The sequence below is a fragment of the Branchiostoma floridae genome, chromosome 10 (genome assembly GCF_000003815.2).
Source record: "Branchiostoma floridae strain S238N-H82 chromosome 10, Bfl_VNyyK, whole genome shotgun sequence".
Classification (NCBI taxonomy): Eukaryota; Metazoa; Chordata; class Leptocardii; order Amphioxiformes; family Branchiostomatidae; genus Branchiostoma; species Branchiostoma floridae.
In genome coordinates this window covers 20,601,461-20,622,600 of record NC_049988.1, presented here as the reverse complement: position 1 = coordinate 20,622,600, position 21,140 = coordinate 20,601,461, and the positions used below count along the sequence as shown (strand labels likewise).

The window sequence follows — 21,140 nt, the reverse complement described above, 5'->3', positions numbered from 1 at the left end:
TCATCTGATCACCTAGTAATTGGTAAAGAAAATACCCCTGTCTTACCTGTAATGTACCTCACCTGATCATACCTGGTCATTATTCAAAGACAACACACCTGCCTTATCTGTAATCTACTTCATCTGGTCTTACTTGGTCTGTTGTCAAAGAAAACACACCTGTCTTGCCTGTAATGTACCTCATCTGGTCATACCTGGTCACTATTCAAAGAAAACACACCTGTAATGTACCTCATCTGGTCATACCTGGTCTGTTGTCAAAGAAAACACACCTGTCTCACCTGTAATCTACTTCATCTGGTCTTACTTGGTCTGTTGTCAAAGAAAACACACCTGTCTTACCTGTAATGTACCTCATCTGGTCATACCTAGTCACTATTCAAAGAAAACACACCTGTCTTACCTGTAATGTACCTCATCTGGTCATACCTAGTCACTATTCAAAGAAAACACACCTGTCGTACCTGTAATGTACCTCATCTGGTCATACCTAGTCACTATTCAAAGAAAACACACCTGTCTTACCTGTAATGTAACTCATCTGGTCATACCTAGTCACTATTCAAAGAAAACACACCTGTCTTACCTGTAATGTAACTCATCTGGTCATACCTAGTCACTATTCAAAGAAAACACACCTGCCTTACCTGTAATGTACCTCATCTGGTCATACCTGGCCTGTAGTCAAAGAAAGCACACATGTCTTACCTGTAATGTACCTAATCTGGTCATACCTGGCCTGTAGTCATAGAAAACACACCTGTCTTATCTGTTATGTACCTCATCTGGTCTTACCTAGTCACTATTCAAAGAAAACACACCTGTCTTACATGTAATGTACCTCATCTGGTCATACCTGGTCTGTTGTCAAAGAAAACACACCTGTCTTACCTGAAATGTACCTCATCTGGTCATACCTGGCCTGTAGTCAAAGAAAGCACACATGTCTTACCTGTAATGTACCTAATCTGGTCATACCTGGCCTGTAATCATAGAAAACACACCTGTCTTATCTGTTATGTACCTCATCTGGTCTTACCTAGTCACTATTCAAAGAAAACACACCTGTCTTACATGTAATGTACCTCATCTGGTCATACCTAGTCACTATTCAAAGAAAACACACCTGTCTTACCTGTAATGTACCTCATCTGGTCATACCTGGTCTGTTGTCAAAGAAAACACACCTGTCTCACCTGAAATGTACCTCATCTGGTCATACCTGGCCTGTAGTCAAAGAAAACACACCTTTCTTACCTGTAATGTACCTCACCTGATCATACCTGGTCATTATTCAAAGACAACACACCTGCCTTACTTGTAATCTACTTCATCTGGTCTTACTTGGTCTGTTGTCAAAGAAAACACACCTGTCTTACCTGTAATGTACCTCATCTGGTCTTACCTGGTCACTATTCAAAGAAAACACACATGTCTTTCATGTTATGTACCTCATCTGGTTTTACCTGGTCATAACTCAAAGACAACACACCTGTCTTACCTTCAAAGTACTAATATTCAACATGGTATTATCTTGTTTGTATACAATGACCACACAACTTTGTGTGGGTATTCCCAGTTGATGCCATACCCGGTTAATACAGAGCCATGTGCAAGTTATATCTAAAAAAAAACTACCAAAATAATTTGTAAGAGTAGAGCATTATGTCTGTATTATTACTGGTAACATCTTTTGAACGCTGTTCCGTCAACTCAAACTGCGAAGTCAAATGCATGACCGGAAATGAAAATATGGGCCTCGCGAAAACCCCATATAGACCCGTGATGGTACTTCCTGTATTCGGGCTCGGAAACAGATCCTCAAACCCTGAAATGTGTTCAAGTTTTGACGCCAGAAATTCCGTTTTCACGAAGTGATCTTCACGAGGTCTTCAAACTCGTCTGGAAGAAGAGTTTAACTCCATATAACTCATCAAGAGATCCTCACGACGTTTTAAAAGTTGGCTGGAATACGGTGATAGTCTTACATATAATATGGCCGGCCGTGAGGGTCGCCCCCATGTGCAAAATCTGACGAAGAACCCCACGTCAGGGCAGTTCGTCCTCGTTCCTCCCAAGACGAGAGTTATCTGCACAGGTTTCTTGGAACAGTGGGCGACTTACAGAAGGATGGGGCATTTCAGGATGTCGTCCTTGAAGTCGAGGGCCGGCGGTTTCCCTGCCATCGGCTTGTTCTGTCCGCGGCCAGCCCCTACTTCAGGGCCATGTTTACAAGTGACATGGCGGAAAGTCGTCAGAAGACGGTTGTTTTACAGGTAGGGTTGCCGTGACGTGTGGTTACAATAGGGTAAAACAGGGAACTTCTAAATATGATGCGTGTTATAGAGAACATGTAAAAGGAGGGAAATCTATTGTACAATCACACCAGAAATGTAAATTCCACTGACGTATCCCTTCTAATCTATGCCCCCCTCCCCACTTACTAATGCAGCAATTTATTTATTATTATGCTGTTGGTGTTTAGGGGTGAAAGGTCAACTTAGCGGGCCTCATGTTGCCATTAGGAGTCTGTATTTTAAAGTTTTAACAAGAATTGTTTCAAAATGTCGGAAACAGACTAGTAAGTACTATGTATGCAAGAGGTAGTAGAGAATATGTAGATAAGATAGCACTATTAGCAGAATGGGATAAATTATCATGAAAATTTAAGACACATGAGATACATTCCCCTTCATACTATACCTAGTCTCCAAGCAAATCATACGGTAGCTTTAACTTAAATATCAAAAGTTGGCAAAGGAGTATAGGACTGTACATACTATGGCTATCATTTTGATACTGCCTTATGCCATCGAATGATCTGCTTGGAGATAATCTATCTCTGTTGATTACTTACATGTACCTTATGTGATAAACGTTTGATATTTATTCTGTTACATTGTTTTGCAGGGTTTGGATGCAGGCATATTTGGGGAGATCCTGAGCTACATCTACTCGGGAACCCTCCATGTGTCCCTGGACAAAGTGCAGCCCCTGTACCAGGCAGCCGACCTCCTCCAACTGGACTATGTGAGAGACACCTGCAGCAGCTACATGGCCATGAACGTGGAGCGCTCCACCTGTGTGGACCTGTACAAGTTTGCTGATGTCTTTTCTGTGGACAATGTCCGAAAAGCCTGTCTGCAGGGGATTGCCAGACACTTTACTGAGGTTAGTCTTCACATTAGGTGAGGCAATTGTCCCAAATAGCAATTCCATATTGTGTTGTTTATTTTTTACTTAATGGAATGGAGATCAAAGACCTACAGAATTTTACGATGATAGGGAATCAAGTTTGCTGACTACAGTGTGCAATATTTTGGGAAAATAGACCCAACGAAATAGTGTTGAATAAGGGGCACATTCGGGGCAAGTTCAAAATCAATTAATAAGGCACACCTTATATAACCTTTTTTTGGTGCAGATCATTCATTGAAATGTAGACAACTGCTTCTATGTCATGTACTCACAAAGATGGCCGGTGTATACGCCAATGGGCAGTTTCACACAGGCTATGTACGTACAGGACACTTGTTGCATTTCAGACTAGCCATATACACATGTACATGTACAATTGTATATGTCAGAACAAGATTATTTACGCTACATCTTGTGAGCAGTTCATGTTGCTCACAAATGATGGTATATAATCATATACACATATTGTTTTAATTTTACATCAGAACACACTGATGACTTTCCTGGACCTGTAGTACTTTGTAGTTGGTACATGTACTTAATGCATCCACAGTTTTCCTTAAATGAGGAGTTCTGCAGCCTGAGTGTTAAAAAGGTGACTGAGATCATCAGCCACGATGAGCTGGATGTTAAAGAGGAGACAACAGTGTGGGAGGCTGTGGTGAGATGGGTGCAGCACAGCAGGGAGGACAGGTGGGTGTCATTAAGTTTATAACATATACTAGTAGGTGTATTTCATGTGCAGTTAGTAATTGTTCGGACACATTGTATGGTAACAGAAACTTGATTCTATTGATGGCATTAACTGACTCAACATGTAAGAACTTTCTACATCGATGTGAAATGATGACCTGATAAATCCACCCATATCCTGTACCCTACAGACAGCACCACCTACCCACCATCCTCCCTCACATCCGCTTCAACCTGATGACCCCAGACGACACTGTAGCCATCTTGGAGCACCCCCTGGTAAAGGAGCATCCTGGGAGTTCTGAGGTCATCAGGAATGTGGTACAGAAAGAAAACTCCAACTTGAAGCCGAGGCTTGGGATGACTACAGAAATGGTTCTGCTGTCCAATGCTTAGTCAGTATATACTTCATTTGAATTACTACTAGTTCAGCAATCCTTGTACAAGGTTACTCTGCATTTTCAGGTCTTACGATACACATTTTCACAGTCACAGACATGTAAATATGCTCTCCACCGTTTTCCAAATCCATACTGAATATCATTTTTCTACAAGATAAGTTATAAAGGCTTCATTCATTAGGAAAATGTATGAGTTTCTGGTCCTGTTTCATTTACTTTTTAATTACTATGTTTTTTATCCTCTTCAGTTCCAAAGAGCTCCTCTTCATGAACCCTCGCGAAGGGAAGTACATCAGCAGTAGCTACAGGCCTGAAGACGTCCCTCACGTCAAAAACATGACAGTCATCAGAGATAGCATCTACATCCTGACTCGTGACCGAAAGAGTAACGAACCATTGACCATTTATAAGTACAACCATGCTGGGAATGTGTGGCAACATTCTGGTATGTCCTCAGTATCTAAATGGCAAAGACCGGAAAACAGTTTTACATGGTGGAATGAGTATCTCATCGAAGTTGATGGGATTTTATACTACCTTGCTGCCGATGTAGTTGAAGACAGTGAGTCGGTGTGGATGTGGCAGTACAATCGGCACACGGACCAGTGGCGGGAGTGTTCACAGCTGCAACATAAGAATACTGCCTACAACTATTGTGCAGCATTATCCTGCAGTTCTCTATTTCCTCACCGGCACTGAGGTACACTGCTACGACCAAAGCCAGGACCATTGGTGCAAGCGGACCCCACCAATGATCATTGATGAAGTCTGCACAGCCGTTGCCATGGGAACAGAGATTTTCTGCACAGATCGTTACTTCACCCAGACTATGGTGTACGACACAGAGTCAGACTGCTGGCAGAAACTGCAAGGCTGGGCGAACCCAGGAGACTTCGATGTTCATATCAGCCCCCGTCTTTTTGTAATGGAAAATCAGCTGCATATATGGTTCGCATGTAATAATGACGAGAATGATGAGGATGAGGATGATGAGGATGATGATTATGGCCACCGTGTATATGTGTATGACAGGTCTGCTGATGCCTGGACAGATCTGAAGGCTACCCTGCCTAGTAGTACTTATGTAGCACGTAATTCTTATTGCTCTGTGGCACGTATATACCTGCCATATCTTAATGGGGAATAGAACACATTACTTCCGAAGCTTTTCAGCGTTACTATGCAGGATCAGGAAATACATAACCTGGAATCCAGTCTACTGCTGGCTGGGCCTACCGTACTTAGTGCAGGCTTTGTACGGGGCCAGGGAAGCTCCCAGCCGCTTAGGTAACCGGCCACACCCGGTAGAATTTTCACGGGGTTAGACTTAGCCCAGTGGGAGTTAATTTGCCAGCAGTAGACTGGATTCCAGGTTAGGAAATACAGGGCAAGGCTGATTAACAACGCCATGTGTTGGTCTCGAGTATTGGGATGCACCTATAATGTTATAGCTGTTGTATTCGATTTTATACTTTGGGTAAATTGTACAGAACAGAAATGTTTTTTTCTTCCTTCCTTTAGATTGGGAACGTCTATCTATAATGGATTGGAGTAATGTCTGTGTTTAACAGCAGTGATTACCAACCATCATCAACCAGGTACCATCCTGGTTTACTGGGTCCCCCTCATTGCCCTCTTGAACGGTGACTCTTCGTTGTAAGTGGGGAGTATGGCAGCCCTGGCTAAGATGTCATTTACCATTTATAAAGATTTTACAATCATTGCATACGAAATTGAACGGTACTTGTGCATTTGGTACGTTATTTGTGAGAAGTGATTAACGTTATATGTGTTTATTTTGCTATTGTTAACTTTTGCTTAGCAGGCCAATTGCAAAGTCACGCTCATTCATTTATCATGTTTATACGGAAGCACAAAATGTCACCACTTCTGACGCTGATCTGTTTTAATGTAGAGGACATGGACCCACAAATAACAAACCCAACATTTGGCTACATCTCGGCTTTTGTTATAGACTAAAGACCCCTACAATTGGTTGGACTTTGTTGTAAAGTTTGTCCTCGGGAGTAGCAGTTTGATCTTTTACAAAATCCCTTCTTTTCTTATTCACAAGGGAAATTATATGACTAACCCTTTGCTCCTTGTCTTAAAGTGTAACGAGACAATGTATAGTTTTACCTTTTATTAACTTAAATAATCATTGTACATCTGTTCTATTTTAACTCCTGTGAATTTTCCTGTTGTGTTGATCACTTGGTACTAGTATGTAAGCCCGACATGTTAAGGTGCACTTTTAGCAGCCTCCATTGGCCAGGCCCTTCTTTATTTGTTTGTTGTTACCTGTCGCTGAAGAAAATAGATGTTGTTATGTAAATCCATATAGATATTTAGCAGCCTCCACAGGTCAGGCTCTTCCGGAGTACAAAGAGACAAGGACAGTGACACGATCTGTTTGCTGTTTGCAGTTACCTGTCGTTGAAGAAGCCAGATGACGTTCCGTAAAATCATGTAGACAATGCCAGTTGATATGTTTTCATATTGCATGTATCGTTTTAAACAATAAATATTTATTGATGCAAACAAAGAGTCATCCTTTTTGACCACTGTTTGTATTTTGTAGAGGTTCACAGTAAAATGTTTATGACTTGTGTCTTTTTGAAAACCCATTAACAAAGGCAGCCTGTATAAGGTTAGTTGAAATGCAGGCTATAAACGCAGGCAAGCAACCAGCCCTACCTAACGTTACCATGGAAGTTAAGATATATTTTTTCTATTCACGTCCTGTTATGACTTGCTATAGTGCACAAAAACATCTTTGCATCTCGAGAAATGACTGTGCCACTCCTACCTGCCTAGTCCCTTGACCTCACTGTCGGTTTATCTAGGTCAGCTACACTATGTGGATGATCAGTGTAGATCATTCGAACCTATGACCTTTTAGTAATCATCATCAACATGGCCGCCGCAGACCAAGAACACCACGTCAGTGCAGTCCGTCCTCGTTCCTACCAAGACAAGAGCTATTTGAGCGGCTTTCTTGGAACTGTGGGCGACTTTCAGAATGCTGGGGTACTGCAGGATGTCGTCCTTGAAGTCGAGGGCCGGCGGTTTCCCTGCCATCGGCTTGTTCTGTCCGCGGCCAGCCCCTACTTCAGGGCCATGTTTACAAGTGACATGGCGGAAAGTCGTCAGAAGACGGTTGTTTTACAGGTAGGCTTGGCGTGACGTTTACATGATTTATAAGAAAAGAAAGAAACGTACAGTTTTACATAGACGCTAATTATGCTCTGTAATCAGGAGAAAGACGGTAAAACAACCTGCTTTATGAAACTCTTGCCCTCCTTCCCACGACCCACTAATGCTTCGTTATAGTCAGATTTGCGGGCTTCCCGCACAAGTTTGAAAGCTGTTTAGCTATACTGTACAGTCGTTGTAAGGTGTCATGCTTTAAAATTTACACCCATTACAAAATGAACAAGTTTTCGTACTGATTTCGACAATGGTCTAAATGAGATAGATGTTTACAAGTCAGGGGCATTCACCTTTGACATTTTACCCAGAATACATGTTGCTGTACATGCGTATTCTGAACTGTTAACCTGCTTATTCTCTTCGCCAAGAAGAGTATGAGATTGCTGACTTGGGTCTGTATGTAGGTCAACAGCAAATAACTCCAGAAATTGTGGATGGAACTTTGTGATTTTTGGTAGGTGTGTAGCGGTTGTCAAAAGGAATCCCAAGTTAGAAAACGGTTTACCTGGCGTTTTCCTACGGTACTGCAGCAAGCTTGGTATGTTTTGGGGGTTTGTTTTGGGCAGCATAAGTCAAAATGCAGCTGGGCGATTTTCACGAAACTTGGTAGGTGTGTAGCGGTTTTGGAGAGAAAGGTCAAGTACGAAAATGGTTTACCTAGCTCTTACCTACGGTGCTGTAGCGGGATTTGTATGTAAGTGCGTTTGTCTGTATGCAAGATAACTCGAGAACCCTTGAATTGATCCTGATGATATTTGGTAGGTGGGTGGGTGTTAGGAAAACGAAGGTCAAGTTCGATAATGGGCCCTCTAGTGGCTGCCTAAGGTACTGCAGCAAAACTTTTAAATTATACGCTTCGTGTTCTGGAAAGGCTGTGGTCATGATTTTTGAGTGGTAGATAGCCCTTGAAACAGAGAGTAAGTGCTGTGAGTTTGAGCCCCCTAGCGACTTTTTGGAAACTGCAGGCACCGATTTCCTTTCAAACTTTGGACGAGAATAACTCAAGAACGTGTTGACGGATCCTCAGGATTTTTGGTATGATAGAATGAGTGATGACTTACACAATGTAATACTTATTATGCAAATCAGCAGATAATTTGCATAACTAATGAGGAACGTTCATAAATCCATTCCAACAGCATATAACTCAAGAATCTGTGTATGGATTTTCATGATATTTGGCATTTGAGTAGCGTTTGCAGGGGAAGGTTGTGTTTGAAAATAGTTGGCATATCATTTTCCGTTTGGACGGTAGCGGGCCGAGTGTGTGCGTCCGTTTGTTTGTGTAATGCATAACCAGAGAAGCCTTGAAAGGATCCTAATAATATTTGGTAGGTAGGTACGGGTCAGAACAACGAAGGTCGAGTATGATAGTGGGCCCCCTAGCGGCTTCCTAAGGTACTGTAGCAAAACTTCAATTTTTTACATCTTGTGTTCTGAACATGCTGTGATCGTGATTTTTGAGTGGTAGATAGCCTAAGTGACGACTTACATAATGTAATGCTAATCATTCAAATCAACAGCTAATTTGCATAATTAATGAGGAAAGTACAGAAATCCACTGAATTCCATGATAGGACTTTCAAACTTGTTTGCATTATTTTGGGCTGAAAGGTACTTTAGATAATAATCTACATGGAAAGATGCATTTAGTTGTAATCAGTGGCCAATTAGCAGAAATAAACTGTTTTCTATATATATATATATCATTTTGACCTATATCTATAGACACATCTGTTACACAGATGTTTTGCTGGAGGAGCTTGTGAGCTGGAGGCTGTTACACTGGGGACAAAACCTCTGGAAGGCATGAAATTCTGATTGACCAGGCATGGTACCAGGTCATCTGTGATCACAGACTTGTTTTGGGGAGCATTTCTGGCTTTGTGAGGATCACAGTTCATGCTACTTTTAATAATACATGAATAAGACCTTAAACTTAAAGTCTTAAATAAAGGAATAATTATTTGGCGAAGAGATGTGTTTGTCAAACTCTAGTTATAAGGGCTGAAGTTGATCATCGTTCCTGTTGTTTTCTTTTGTAGGGCTTGGATGCAGGCATATTTGGGGAGATCCTGCGTTACATCTACTCGGGAACCCTCCATGTGTCCCTGGACAAAGTGCAGCCCCTGTACCAGGCAGCCGACCTCCTCCAACTGGACTATGTGAGAGACACATGCAGCAGCTACATGGCCATGAACGTGGAGCGCTCCACCTGTGTGGACCTGTACAAGTTTGCTGATGTCTTTTCTGTGGACAATGTCCGAAAACACTGTCTACAATTTTTACATGTAAACTTTGTTAAGGTGGGTCTTATGCAGCAGTAGACAAAACTTTAGAAAAATATCTTAATCTTTTATTTTTCAAATGTCAAAGTTTCAAATTATGAAAGATTGTTTTTGCATGCCCAAATGAACATCTGTCTCCACAGGTTGCCTTCAGTGAAGAGTTCTGCAACCTGAGTGTGAATCAGCTGACTGAGATCATCAGCCACGATGAGCTGGATATTAAAGATGAGACAACAGTGTGGGAGGCTGTGGTGAGATGGGTGCAGCACAGCAGGGAGGACAGGTGGGTGTCAGTGTTCTTCTGTTGGTACATCTATATGGCTTTTAACATGAAATAAACTTAACTTATTAAGAAGCTGATGATATACCATGCTATTGGCTAAATTTGCTTCTTCCCTGTACCCTACAGACTGCACCACCTACCCAGCATCCTCCCTCACATCCGCTTCAACATGCTGACCCCGTACAACATGATGACCATCTTGGATCACCCCCTGGTCAGGGAGGATCCTGGGAAGTCTGCCATCAGGAACGTGGTAAAGGAGACTTCCAAAGTTAACATGAAGAGGAGGATCGGGATGGACATGTTGGAAATGGCTCTGATTTTCACTGAAAGGTGTGTTGAAAGTAAAAACAGGCACATGGCCTTTTCTGTCAATCAGTATCAGTGTCATTGATAAGTTAATTTTCCTTATCTTTGAATTAAGTCATACCAAATGCTTGCAGACTTCATCGCTTATGAGAAAGAGTAGGGTCTAGCTCAAGGCTTTTGTAATGGAGATATGCACTGACCCTTTTTTTTATTTACTTGAAGATCACAAAACAACGTTCACAGAGCCACCTTTACAAAGAATGGTGTGGGAAGGATTTTTGCAAAGTTGATTTAATGTGACTAATCATTGCATCTTGCCTTTACAGCACAAACGAGATGCTGTGGATGAACCCATTGGAAGGGAAGTACATCAGGTGCCAATACACCATATCTGCAGTCGCAGGAACAGTTACTAGTGATAATGACATCTACGTTCTGTCTGAAGAGTCCAGCAAGAAGCAGGCCCTGTTTAAGTACAACCATGTCAAGAACAATTGGGAACGCAAGTCTTCAGTACGTACGATAGACGCCCCAGTGGACCAATCATCACCGTCTAACTACCTCATGGAAATTGATGGACACCTTTTTTACCTCGTTGTGCTTGACACTAAGATGGTGTTGAAGATCTACAACCAGAACACAAACAAGTGGCACAACTGTTCCACACCTCAGCATGATGGCTGGTTGAACTCCAGGGAGGCAGTGTCTTGCAATCAGCACATCTATCTCTTCACACAGACAGAGATACATTGCTACGATCCAAGAGAGGACCACTGGTGCAGAGGGTGTATGATAATGAATAGAAAGGACTTTATTTTCTTGCATCATTTTCATTTTGTATTCCAGTGAAATTGATGCTCTATGAAAGTTTCCAAAGGTTAAACAGTTCTTCATGTTCACAAGTGTCCTCTCTATAGAAATCTTTTCATTTACCCGAACCCAGAGTGAGTATATTACACATTGGTCTTTACTTTAGCTTGGCAGCTGGAAGTAGTTTAACAATTCCAGCCAGTGGAAAGGACTCTTTTTTTTTCAGTCACTAACTAAATGAAGACAAACACAAAAAGACTTCAGTTAATTTTTCGAAATAATTTATTTATTGCTTTGACACGGAGCGAAATCAATCATTGCTATAAAGTTCTCATGCAGATGACAAGCGTTTCACATATACAAGAGCCTGTAAAAATAGGAAGATATCGTCACATCTTGAACTAGAACTTTTACCTTTGTAATGCAGCTTACATTAATGACTTAAAGGCCTTACACCTGGCAGCAAGTATTCTGAGACACACAACATCAAATCGGCAGAAATAAAGAAAACGTTGTAGAGATTACGTCTGCTTGTGTTGCATATCATACATATATTGTCATAGCTGTGGTAACGTATATCACTAGTATAGTCAACCGTAGGGGCTGCCCCCCGTCAGTTTGGCACGGTACTGCACCATCCTCCAGCTTATACACACTTGTGTTTCTCACATCCAGTATAAAGTCTTCACCTACCAACACACTGCAATGGACCAAATCTCACCACCCTGTAACATTTACCCCCGTCCTAATCCATCCGTTTCAATCTACTTCTAACGCCTGGTTTCTCCCTTAACACTCTCCGCTTCTTAGACGACACACACGACCACTCTTCTACCTGCACTCCACAGACATGTACATACGCTGTTGTTACATACTTCTAGCTGATATGTCGTTTTCCTTCACAGTACAAAATGTTCTCTAAAACTAAATCCTAATGCTCTATAGGCAGTTGCGTTGCTATCAAAAGCTGCTAGGAGGCGCACTTGTATCATTACAGGGTTCATTATATTACAGCAATTCTTACTTGTTTGAAAATAAGTCTAATATCATTTAATGGACAAACAACACACAAAATCATACTCTTCAGTGATGAGAAGGCTAGAAATACTTTAGAAGAGCTTTACAGCATAGTAGGTTGGCACTAAGGAGTCTTCTTGGTGACTTCTACATCTCAAGACATTCTTCAACAAATCTTAAGTAGCTCACAACATCTGCTGGCAGGACACTTTAGGTTCCCCGCCAGTCTGACATCAAAATCAAATTCTTAAGTATTATATTGAGACTATGATACAAATTTTACAGAATAATAATACAGGTAACACATGTATGGTTCTATATACCTATCACTAAGAGCTGTACAGTATAAAGTAGAGTCAAGCTGAGAGAAGTTCTAAGAAATCTATCTTATCCACTTGGCACAAAGCGAGAAGTTGTACATCTTCACATCTCACATGGTCATTACTGTCTGGCTGTAGGGCCACGCAAGGTAGGGTTCTCTGGACCTGCTACCGTCATTTTGCGACAATCTAAACAATAGTGCACTGATTCTTCAGGAAGTCCATTGAATGGATCTTTTACTGGGTGACACTAAGAGCAAAATCATAAAATTCAGGACATATAATTAGACCTATATCCACCCCATAATGTTCCTATTCCTAATGACTTCCCAGCAAAAAGTCAAGAACGAACCAGGAACTAAAAATTGATTTGGCCAAAGGGTTGTTAGGAATTAACGTCTAAAGGTGCATCCATGCACCAAAGTGGTTCCCCCAGCTTCAAGAGGGTTAAATTGTACATGGGTACAAGGCAACTACCTCCATACTGCCCCTGTTCAAAGCTCCTACGCCAGACAGCAGCCAGAGATGCTTCATGTACAAGACACTACAGGAATCTCTCATAGCCTGGACTTCAGGTATGTTTGTACCAGCCTGCACTGTAGCATTTCCCATCTAACTTATAGTGAAAGCAAACAGCACAGACCAGCTTACAACAGCTTATATTCCAGGCTAGAAGTGAGAAATTGTTCTGTTTTTTGAAGTTGCGGTTCGGTGGCTTTGGTGGTAGTCAAACTTTGTTCTTGAATAGTAATACAGTTGTGTATAATGTGAACTTCAGGTCACTTGTTACTGCTCTCCTAACTACACTGACTCATTGCTGTATCATAATCCTTAAGAGAAGCAAACTTTTAACCCACTTCAGAACAGAAATATCTACAAAGAACTGATTGTTCTGGTTGAGTAGGTTAATATCATATATATATATATATAATATATCCTAATGTACTTTGATACACGGACGCCGCAGCTTGATTGTCCCTAGTGTAAGTAGACAGACGTTGTGCTAACACAGCCTCCTCAGTAAATGATTGTTTCGGACTTGACCTGTCCGTCGGTTGTCACGGTTTTTATCGTCTCGGTGACGGTTTTCACAGCAGCTGCTCCTCTCCGATCGTCTCCTCCTCCGTTTTGCTCCAGCCGCGTGGCGCCGGGCGGAATCCGGCCGTTCCCCACGGTGACGCGGGTTTGTTGGACCTGGGAAGCGACGCTGTCCGAGCTGCTTGTTGAGGTGGGGGAGGCGGGACCGGCTTGTTCAGGTAACTGTTCAGGTTCGGCGGAGGCTTCCTAGTATATAAATAAACAAACAAACAACAAATATAGCATGTACATAAAATGGTTCATTATGACAATTATCATTGTTTCGTGATACAGCCAAAACTACCCGATAAGACCACTCAGGACAAACAAAGAAAATCCGGACTATTGGGACTGATGGTCATCTTGACAAAAAAAGTTCGTTGGGCAGTTTTGGGTGTACGCTCTACACTCTTACCACAGCAACCAAGCTTGTAAAGTGGTATCTACTTCATATATTCATCTTCAATTAGACTACATTTTCCCTCTTATTACTAATTTAAAAAGAATCTGCTATACTGTGAAAAAAAGAATATAAAAACTTGTTTCTGATGTTACAACCTTTGTGCAAAAGGAAAATATTCACTAATCTGTAAGTCACAGGGACCGGTTGTGTCAGTGTTACATGAACATGTCAACTTTCAAAACAGGGCATTTCCTGTATGCAAAATGTCTGGTGGTATCGATTACTATTAAGTACAGGGGTTACAACATCTTTAAGCTGGAGGGAACGTGCAGTTTTTAGAAACCAGCATGAACAGTTGTCTGTTATATTACGACACACAGCCTTACCATGTGAGTGTTTTATCAGTCTTGGTCTGCTGGCCCCGGGTCTAACATGTACATGCAAGCAGGAACAGACAAAACATGGGTGAGTTAGGGGTGACATGTTAGTACACCCACACATACAACATGGTTTAGGCAGTCAACACAACATACTTTATTTCTGCACACAGAAATCCTGAAATTATTAGGAACATGACATACATATGGAAGTATGTAAACACAATTATTAACATGATTAGGTCTACAAAATGGACAGAATAAACAGGCTTGAGTCAACAAAGCAGGATTTAAACAAAAGTCATGTCCATGCTGTCAGTCTTGTGAAATTAATGACATTAGTGGCCAGCCTGATACACAAGAATGGAACATATCTAAAAACATAACATCATATTAGAAGGACTTAATCCACATAGAAACCAAAAAAACTGTCGGCAAGATCATTGGAACTTTTCCTCTGTAGCTGTCACACTTTGTACTACTCATCTGCAGTTGCTGTAGCATGTTCTATTCATCTGCAGCATGTTCTACTCATCTGCAGCTGCTGTAGCATGTTCTACTCATTTGCAGCTGCAGCATGTTCTACTCATTTGCAGCTGCAGCATGTTCTAATCATCTGCAGCATGTTCTACTCATCTGCAGCATGTTCTACTCATCTGCAGCTTGATCTACTCATCTGTAGATACCGAGGTATGTACTTGACATCAGCAACTGCATGTTCTGGTCATTTGCTATGAACACAGGATGTAATGTTTCTGCACCTGCTGCACTATGTTGCTTCAATGTGCACTGGCCATCTGCAGCTGCTGCAGGTTATATTGTACCCACCTGCATGTTCTCCCTCTGCAGCTGCTGCAGGATGTTGTACTGCTCCTGCAGCTGCCTCTTCTTCTCCTGCGGGTCCAGATCCTCCTCCCGTTCGATGGTGTGAGTGGTCGGTGTGGGGGAGAACCAAACCCTCTGGTCCTGCGGGAGGGAACATGTGGTTATCCTCTTGAAAATTCAATATGTTCACAGAAGTGGATCATATCATTCATTACTTCTCATGAATTTCAGACATTTTTAGGTAGAAAATAATTGTCTTCGTCAAGTAGAGAAGATGAAAGTTAAGGGCTGTGAGGAATTCTTTAATCTGACGTTGTAATTTTCGAATCAGTTTTAATGATGTTATTCCAATTTGATAATGTTAAGCCAGAGAACCATACACATGTTTGTAAAGTTCATGCTAATAGCCGCAAAATTTTGAGTCCATGTTATAATCATGTAAGAATAAACAGTAATGTTGTAGATACATTGTAGCAAAGAGGGAATATTTACCAGATGTTACAGACATCATTCCAGAAGGGAAGCAGAGAGACTTGATATTAGTAAAGATACATTCAGTACCAGTTAGTATGTTGACGAATTGTTTGTCAAAATCAAGATTATGGCCTAAAATACTAAGGTGTGTTTGAATGGCCTGTTGAGAATGTATCTTTGCAGATGTCGAACAAAAAAAAAAAATTTAACCACTTGAATGCAACTTCTTGAAAAAAGACTAAGAGTGACCCTAGGCATATAGTAAATTTCAAACACTCACAAAGTGAAATTGTTGAATGTGACGTTTGTTTGTTTGAACTTTAATCTATTCATGCTCTCTAGCTCTTGCACACTGTGCATGCATGGAAACTAGTAGAAAGAGTGCCGGCCAACCTCACATTAATTTTTCAATTAGTTTTTATATATATTATAATGCAACATGAAAAGAAATCTGACCTTCTCAGCCCCCTCACCCCCCTCCCTCCTGTTGGTGACCAGGTTGTTGTTGTCGTTGTGGTTCCCAGTCGAGGCAGGCTTGTTGGTCGGGCTGGTTGCACTTCTAAACACTGTGGAACAGAGAGGGGGACAGGTTATGTTTTTATAAAGATTAGCATTTCATGTACATGTTACAGACAGTAGAAGTCTTCCTCTTAATTATCAGTACCACAGAGAGGCCTCATCGCCATCAAATGCTGCCCGAATCAACTAATTAATACAAAGCACAGAGATCGATGTAAAGCTTTGCTTTCAGAATAATATACAAAAAATTCACAGGGATTGTATACAAACTTCATGTACAGATTAAGCAGTTCCTTATTATCTAATATCACTTGTTTTTCCATGCTGACAGTACCTGTAGTGATAGTCTTGGTAGTGTAGCTTGTCTGTGCTTACCTGTAGTGATAGTCTTGGTAGTGTAGCTACATGTAGTTTGTGCTTACCTGTAGTGATAGTCTTGGTAGTGTAGCTTGTCTGTGCTTACCTGTAGTGATAGTCTTGGTAGTGTAGCTTGTCTGTGCTTACCTGTAGTGATAGTCTTGGTAGTGTAGCTTGTCTGTGCTTACCTGTAGTGATAGTCTTGGTAGTGTAGCTTGTCTGTGCTTACCTGTAGTGATAGTCTTGGTAGTGTAGCTTGTCTGTGCTTACCTGTAGTGATAGTCTTGGTAGTGTAGCTTGTCTGTGCTTACCTGTAGTGATAGTCTTGGTAGTGTAGCTTGTCTGTGCTTACCTGTAGTGATAGTCTTGGTAGTGTAGCTTGTCTGTGCTTACCTGTAGTGATAGTCTTGGTTGTGTAGCTTGTCTGTGCTTTATCCAGGTCCGTAGCCTTGCCTGTGTACTGTACATTAGAGGAGATGATAGGGGGGCTGTGTGCAGGGGACCGGGGAGGGGGGGAGGCAGGGGAGGTGATCCAGTTCTTCCTGGGGGGTGGAGGGGGTGGCACCTTCTTCCCCGGCTCCAGCACCTGGCCCGAGGGGGAGTGCTGCGATCCGTTCTGCACAGGGGGGAAAAGAAAAATAACATAATTACATCACATGGGGAATGGCAGAGCAGGCTGCGTCTGACAGACGACGATGGAAACTACTTGCTGCCCAATGTGCCTCAAGGCACAGGAGGACCTAAGTACTAAGTATTAGTAATACATGCCAAATAGCAGTTACTGGAGCCACTGGGTATGGTTTTGCAAACAGTCAGACATTTCAGGTGCTATCTACTACCTTTTGTCAGTGACACACTCAGGTAGCACTAGCATTCAATACCTTTCAATAGTGACAGCGTCAATGACGAAAGGTACCGGTAGTGGATGCTTCCTGAAACGTCAGTGGTTTTTCAAAATCATATAAAATTGCTAGGAGATGGAAAACTTACGTTGATGGCATTGCTGCCCCTACGGCCGGTGAGGCTATGGGACCGGTGAGGTGAGGTGAGGTGCAAGTATTACTAAGTGCAAGTGCTTTTTGCGGCATCTTGTATATATCAAATGGATGTCTAACCTTGATCAAGTGACGTAACGTTAGATGCCAAGGGAGATATCTGCAAAGGCATCTCCATGTTTTGAATTAGAGTTTCAATAAAAGCAAGCCTTCTAATTGATTGCCCTAGTCTACTTTGCAATGATAAAGAAGTCTTTTGATCAAAAGAATTCCTTGATATCTAAACCAGCATCTTCCCTAAAACTCATCATTGCTTTCTCTCAAGAAACAAAGTAAAAGAATCCACATAAAATATCAACTTTCACCTGCAAGGTGCAGTAGATATTGCCAAGACCCTTACCTCCACTTTTGGGCTCTCCTGGGGTATCAGCACCTCAATCTTGTCCTTGCTGTCAGTAGTGATGACTGCCTGCTGCAGGGTCTCCTCAGCCTCCTTCAGAGCCTCCACCAGCTTCCGGGTTTCCGGCCCGTGTGAGCCGAGACGAAGTCGTCTTTCCCTCGCTTCTTCCGCAGCCTGGAAGGTTCAAGACGTCTTTAATTACTTTCTTGACTAGTACTTAATAAGACATTGCCATATAGCAAACATTGTTATGTCATTGGAAGCAGCATACATGTAAATCATTGCCACCATCCAAGCTCATGCATTTAGTGTAAGCTGTTCTTTGAAATATAGGATAATATTTTGAGTGCACACTGCATTAGACATAAGCTTAAACATATTACTATGTAAAGTAACAGTACAATACATACGTGTAGGTAAGACTTAAAAATTTGATTAAACTTATGTTGTACACAAATATCAGTACATGTGAATGCCTTTAAGTTGATGGATCTCTTATTCAAAATCTGCACTAAGATATATATATATAGACATATACGTGTACAATAGTGATCTTTAAGTGTGTGACAAATGCTCCCTTGCAGAAGCATGACTTACGCTACATAGTTGAATGGGAATGAACAATCATGTATGTTGTTGGGGAGACAGTTATGAGAACAGATCAACCGAATGAACAATGAGGGAAGCAATTAATTACACACAATCAAATGAACAAAGAGAATGGCTATCAATATCAACAAGATAGACAAACACCACAAAGCTAAATGTGCACTTACAAAGTGTACAATGGTTATCAAGCATGGAATGCAGATACAATTTTAAAAAAGACAATGTAGCCATGCAGATTCATGTATATCAAGACTTTCCAACAATGCAAACACTTTCTAACAAGTAGTTAGGACTGCAAACTGCACATTCACAAGCAAACAAGGTTATCAGACTCAAGGCTAATCTGAAATGCAAAGTAAGAAGAAGCATTTTGTTTAAAATGGCAAAAATTAGTGACAAAGTCATGCCGGCTGGGTCTAGCTATGGACGATGTCTTTGCTAGTAAGGCTGAAACTTGCAAACTAAAATGGTGGGTTAGAATGATGACAAAATGTCGGGTTAGCATGAGGCTGAAGGAGCTGGATTATACAATGTTTTTAAACTTCAACACACATTGACCTTTCTGTTACCCTGAACGAATCTTTTCAAGGTCACGACTGTGTAATGGCAGCCATGTTGGAAAGCAGTACAAGAAACAACATGGGGGTAACAGAAAGATTCATGTATCCAGAAGTTATTGTATATTTGAGTCTTCTGTGTGGGGAAAGGTAGCCGTACGATGGTTACAGGCACAGTAACTTGCAACTAGACATAAAAAACACCATGTACAAATGTACATGTACAGTACAACAGAGGTGAAAAGGCAGGCTCCATGCTACACAGGGGTTGGCAGAATGATGCAACTGCAACACCAGAGAAAGGAAACAGTGAGAACGAATCTGACAGTACTCAGGGTATACGGAAATCCGTTTCAAAGGGAAGTTACTGGCAGTCTGAATTCTGTAACAGCATTGCAGTACTTTTTGTGAAAGAAGAAGAAACTTTATTCCAAACTGCATGATAACAAAAACTGAAATCCAATATGTTTTATCAATGTTTTGGTCACCACATGTACCTATCAGAATTCTTCTACATCAAAATAATTACAAAATTTGTAATTATTTTGCTGTAATGTGGTACACAGTGGCACCCTTATCATAAAGAGGGTTGCTTTAAAAGAGTGATAAAAAATTAAAAGGTCGAGGTTGAAACTGCCAATATCTTCTCTTTTACTGCACAAATGGACAGAACACACAGACAGACACATGGACACATGATGCACACAACATGCCTGGAAGGGAAAAAATGAATGAGTGATTCGTAAACAGATGAATAATATCGAGTTACATGTTGGGTCAACAGCTGCTCCTCTAGCAGAGAGTCGGACAAACCACTGTCTCCCGTGGGGGTGGTCGTTCCCTGCGGAGAAAAAAAAAATTGCTCCTGTAATCATCAGCACAAGAAACAGTCATTGATAAGAAAGTCTTCACTATAATCTTTCTCAGCTCTTTGGTTAAGATCGTTCCAAAGCACAGTAAGCTAGCAAGCCAAGTCTCCATATATACTTTGTGAGGATAAATAGACCAACTTGCTTGGTACGCATGCATGCAGAATACAATAGTCACGAGGTAACCAGCATCTATTCTATATTTGGTGTCTTCGAGAATCTGAGAAGTGGATATCCACCAAAAAAGCTTTCCTTCCATAAGAAGTTAGGCAAAAATGAAGAAACATTTGGAAGAAGACTTTTGAGTCAGAGTCTCTACGACGGAATACCTGATAAAGTAACAGTTAGGACTCTCTATGTGCGCACACGCAGAGTGGCATTCACCAAGGTGCAAGTGAAAACAACACAAGCATGCAGTGAAGAATTAATCTCCAAGCAGATCCTATGGTAACATAAGATAGTATCAAAAGCTGGCAGAGGAGTGAAGCCGGCTTAGAAGTGTGTTTGGCTACATGGCAAATGGACACCTCTTGGCTGACTACACCCCTTGGCCAGTTGGGTACTATCTTATGCCATCGTAGGATCTGCTTGGAGATTCGTGAAGAATGAGTGAAGGAGGGAGAATTACAGAGGAGGTCTCCGAGGAGGGAGCCTTATCGAAGTTGGCGAGCTCTGGCAGGGTCGTGCGGTGGTGAATCTTCAGCTGAAACGGGCCGGCCGTCTGGTGGGGGGCGAGAACAGGGCGAGAAGTTAGGTCCGCGCGGAGGAGGAATAAGGGCAAGGGCAGCGGGAAAAAAGCATCGGCTTTTAGAACTGTTTTTTCTTCTTCATGACGAGCAGAAAAAACACAAGGATCGTGCCTGAAACTTATTTCTTCTGTTCTAATTTCCCATTTTCATGACTGACTGGGTGGTATGATAAAATGAACTAATAAATGGTGTACAGTAACGTATGATTCGTAAAACTAAGATAACATACAGTAAGTACACAGTGTCACACTAATATTATCTATTTCTCACAATTCTCTGTTCCTACAATGAGCCAGTCATGTTAGATGCGTTATGATCACATGTTTACAGCAGCCCCCATGCCACCATATGCACAGCCACCTCAAAACATTAATTAAACCTCCAACTACACTGCCAC

At 41.6% G+C, this 21,140-nt stretch overlaps 2 protein-coding genes across 16 annotated transcripts in view; one reads left to right on the top strand and one right to left on the bottom strand.

Annotated features, from left to right (window-relative positions):
- The first annotated feature begins 2,960 nt into the window (after positions 1-2,960).
- LOC118425089 (kelch repeat and BTB domain-containing protein 8-like) lies at positions 2,961-11,875 on the top strand. The gene is made up of 5 exons (XM_035833908.1): positions 2,961-3,171; positions 3,752-3,891; positions 10,203-10,409; positions 10,712-11,172; positions 11,871-11,875. The coding sequence occupies exons 1-5, from the start codon at positions 3,055-3,057 to the stop codon at positions 11,873-11,875; spliced, it is 930 nt and encodes a 309-aa protein (XP_035689801.1). The 5' UTR covers positions 2,961-3,054.
- The window catches only part of LOC118423819 (serine/arginine repetitive matrix protein 1-like), a 24,888-nt gene continuing 15,207 nt past the window's right edge, over positions 11,460-21,140 (bottom strand). For 10 of the 15 annotated variants that reach the window (XM_035832072.1, XM_035832073.1, XM_035832081.1 and 7 more), the window contains 7 exons: positions 20,623-20,715; positions 19,895-19,966; positions 17,960-18,133; positions 16,958-17,180; positions 16,145-16,254; positions 15,218-15,355; positions 11,460-13,816 (listed from right to left, as the gene is read on the bottom strand). In XM_035832072.1, the coding sequence (XP_035687965.1) occupies positions 13,550-13,816; positions 15,218-15,355; positions 16,145-16,254; positions 16,958-17,180; positions 17,960-18,133; positions 19,895-19,966; positions 20,623-20,715 (1,077 nt within the window). In that variant the 3' untranslated portion in view covers positions 11,460-13,549. Of the gene's footprint in view, positions 13,817-14,398; positions 14,440-15,217; positions 15,356-16,144; positions 16,255-16,957; positions 17,181-17,959; positions 18,134-19,894; positions 19,967-20,622; positions 20,716-21,140 lie in introns of all 15 variants that reach the window. The other 5 variants (XM_035832083.1, XM_035832087.1, XM_035832075.1 and 2 more) reach the window with 4 other exon arrangements.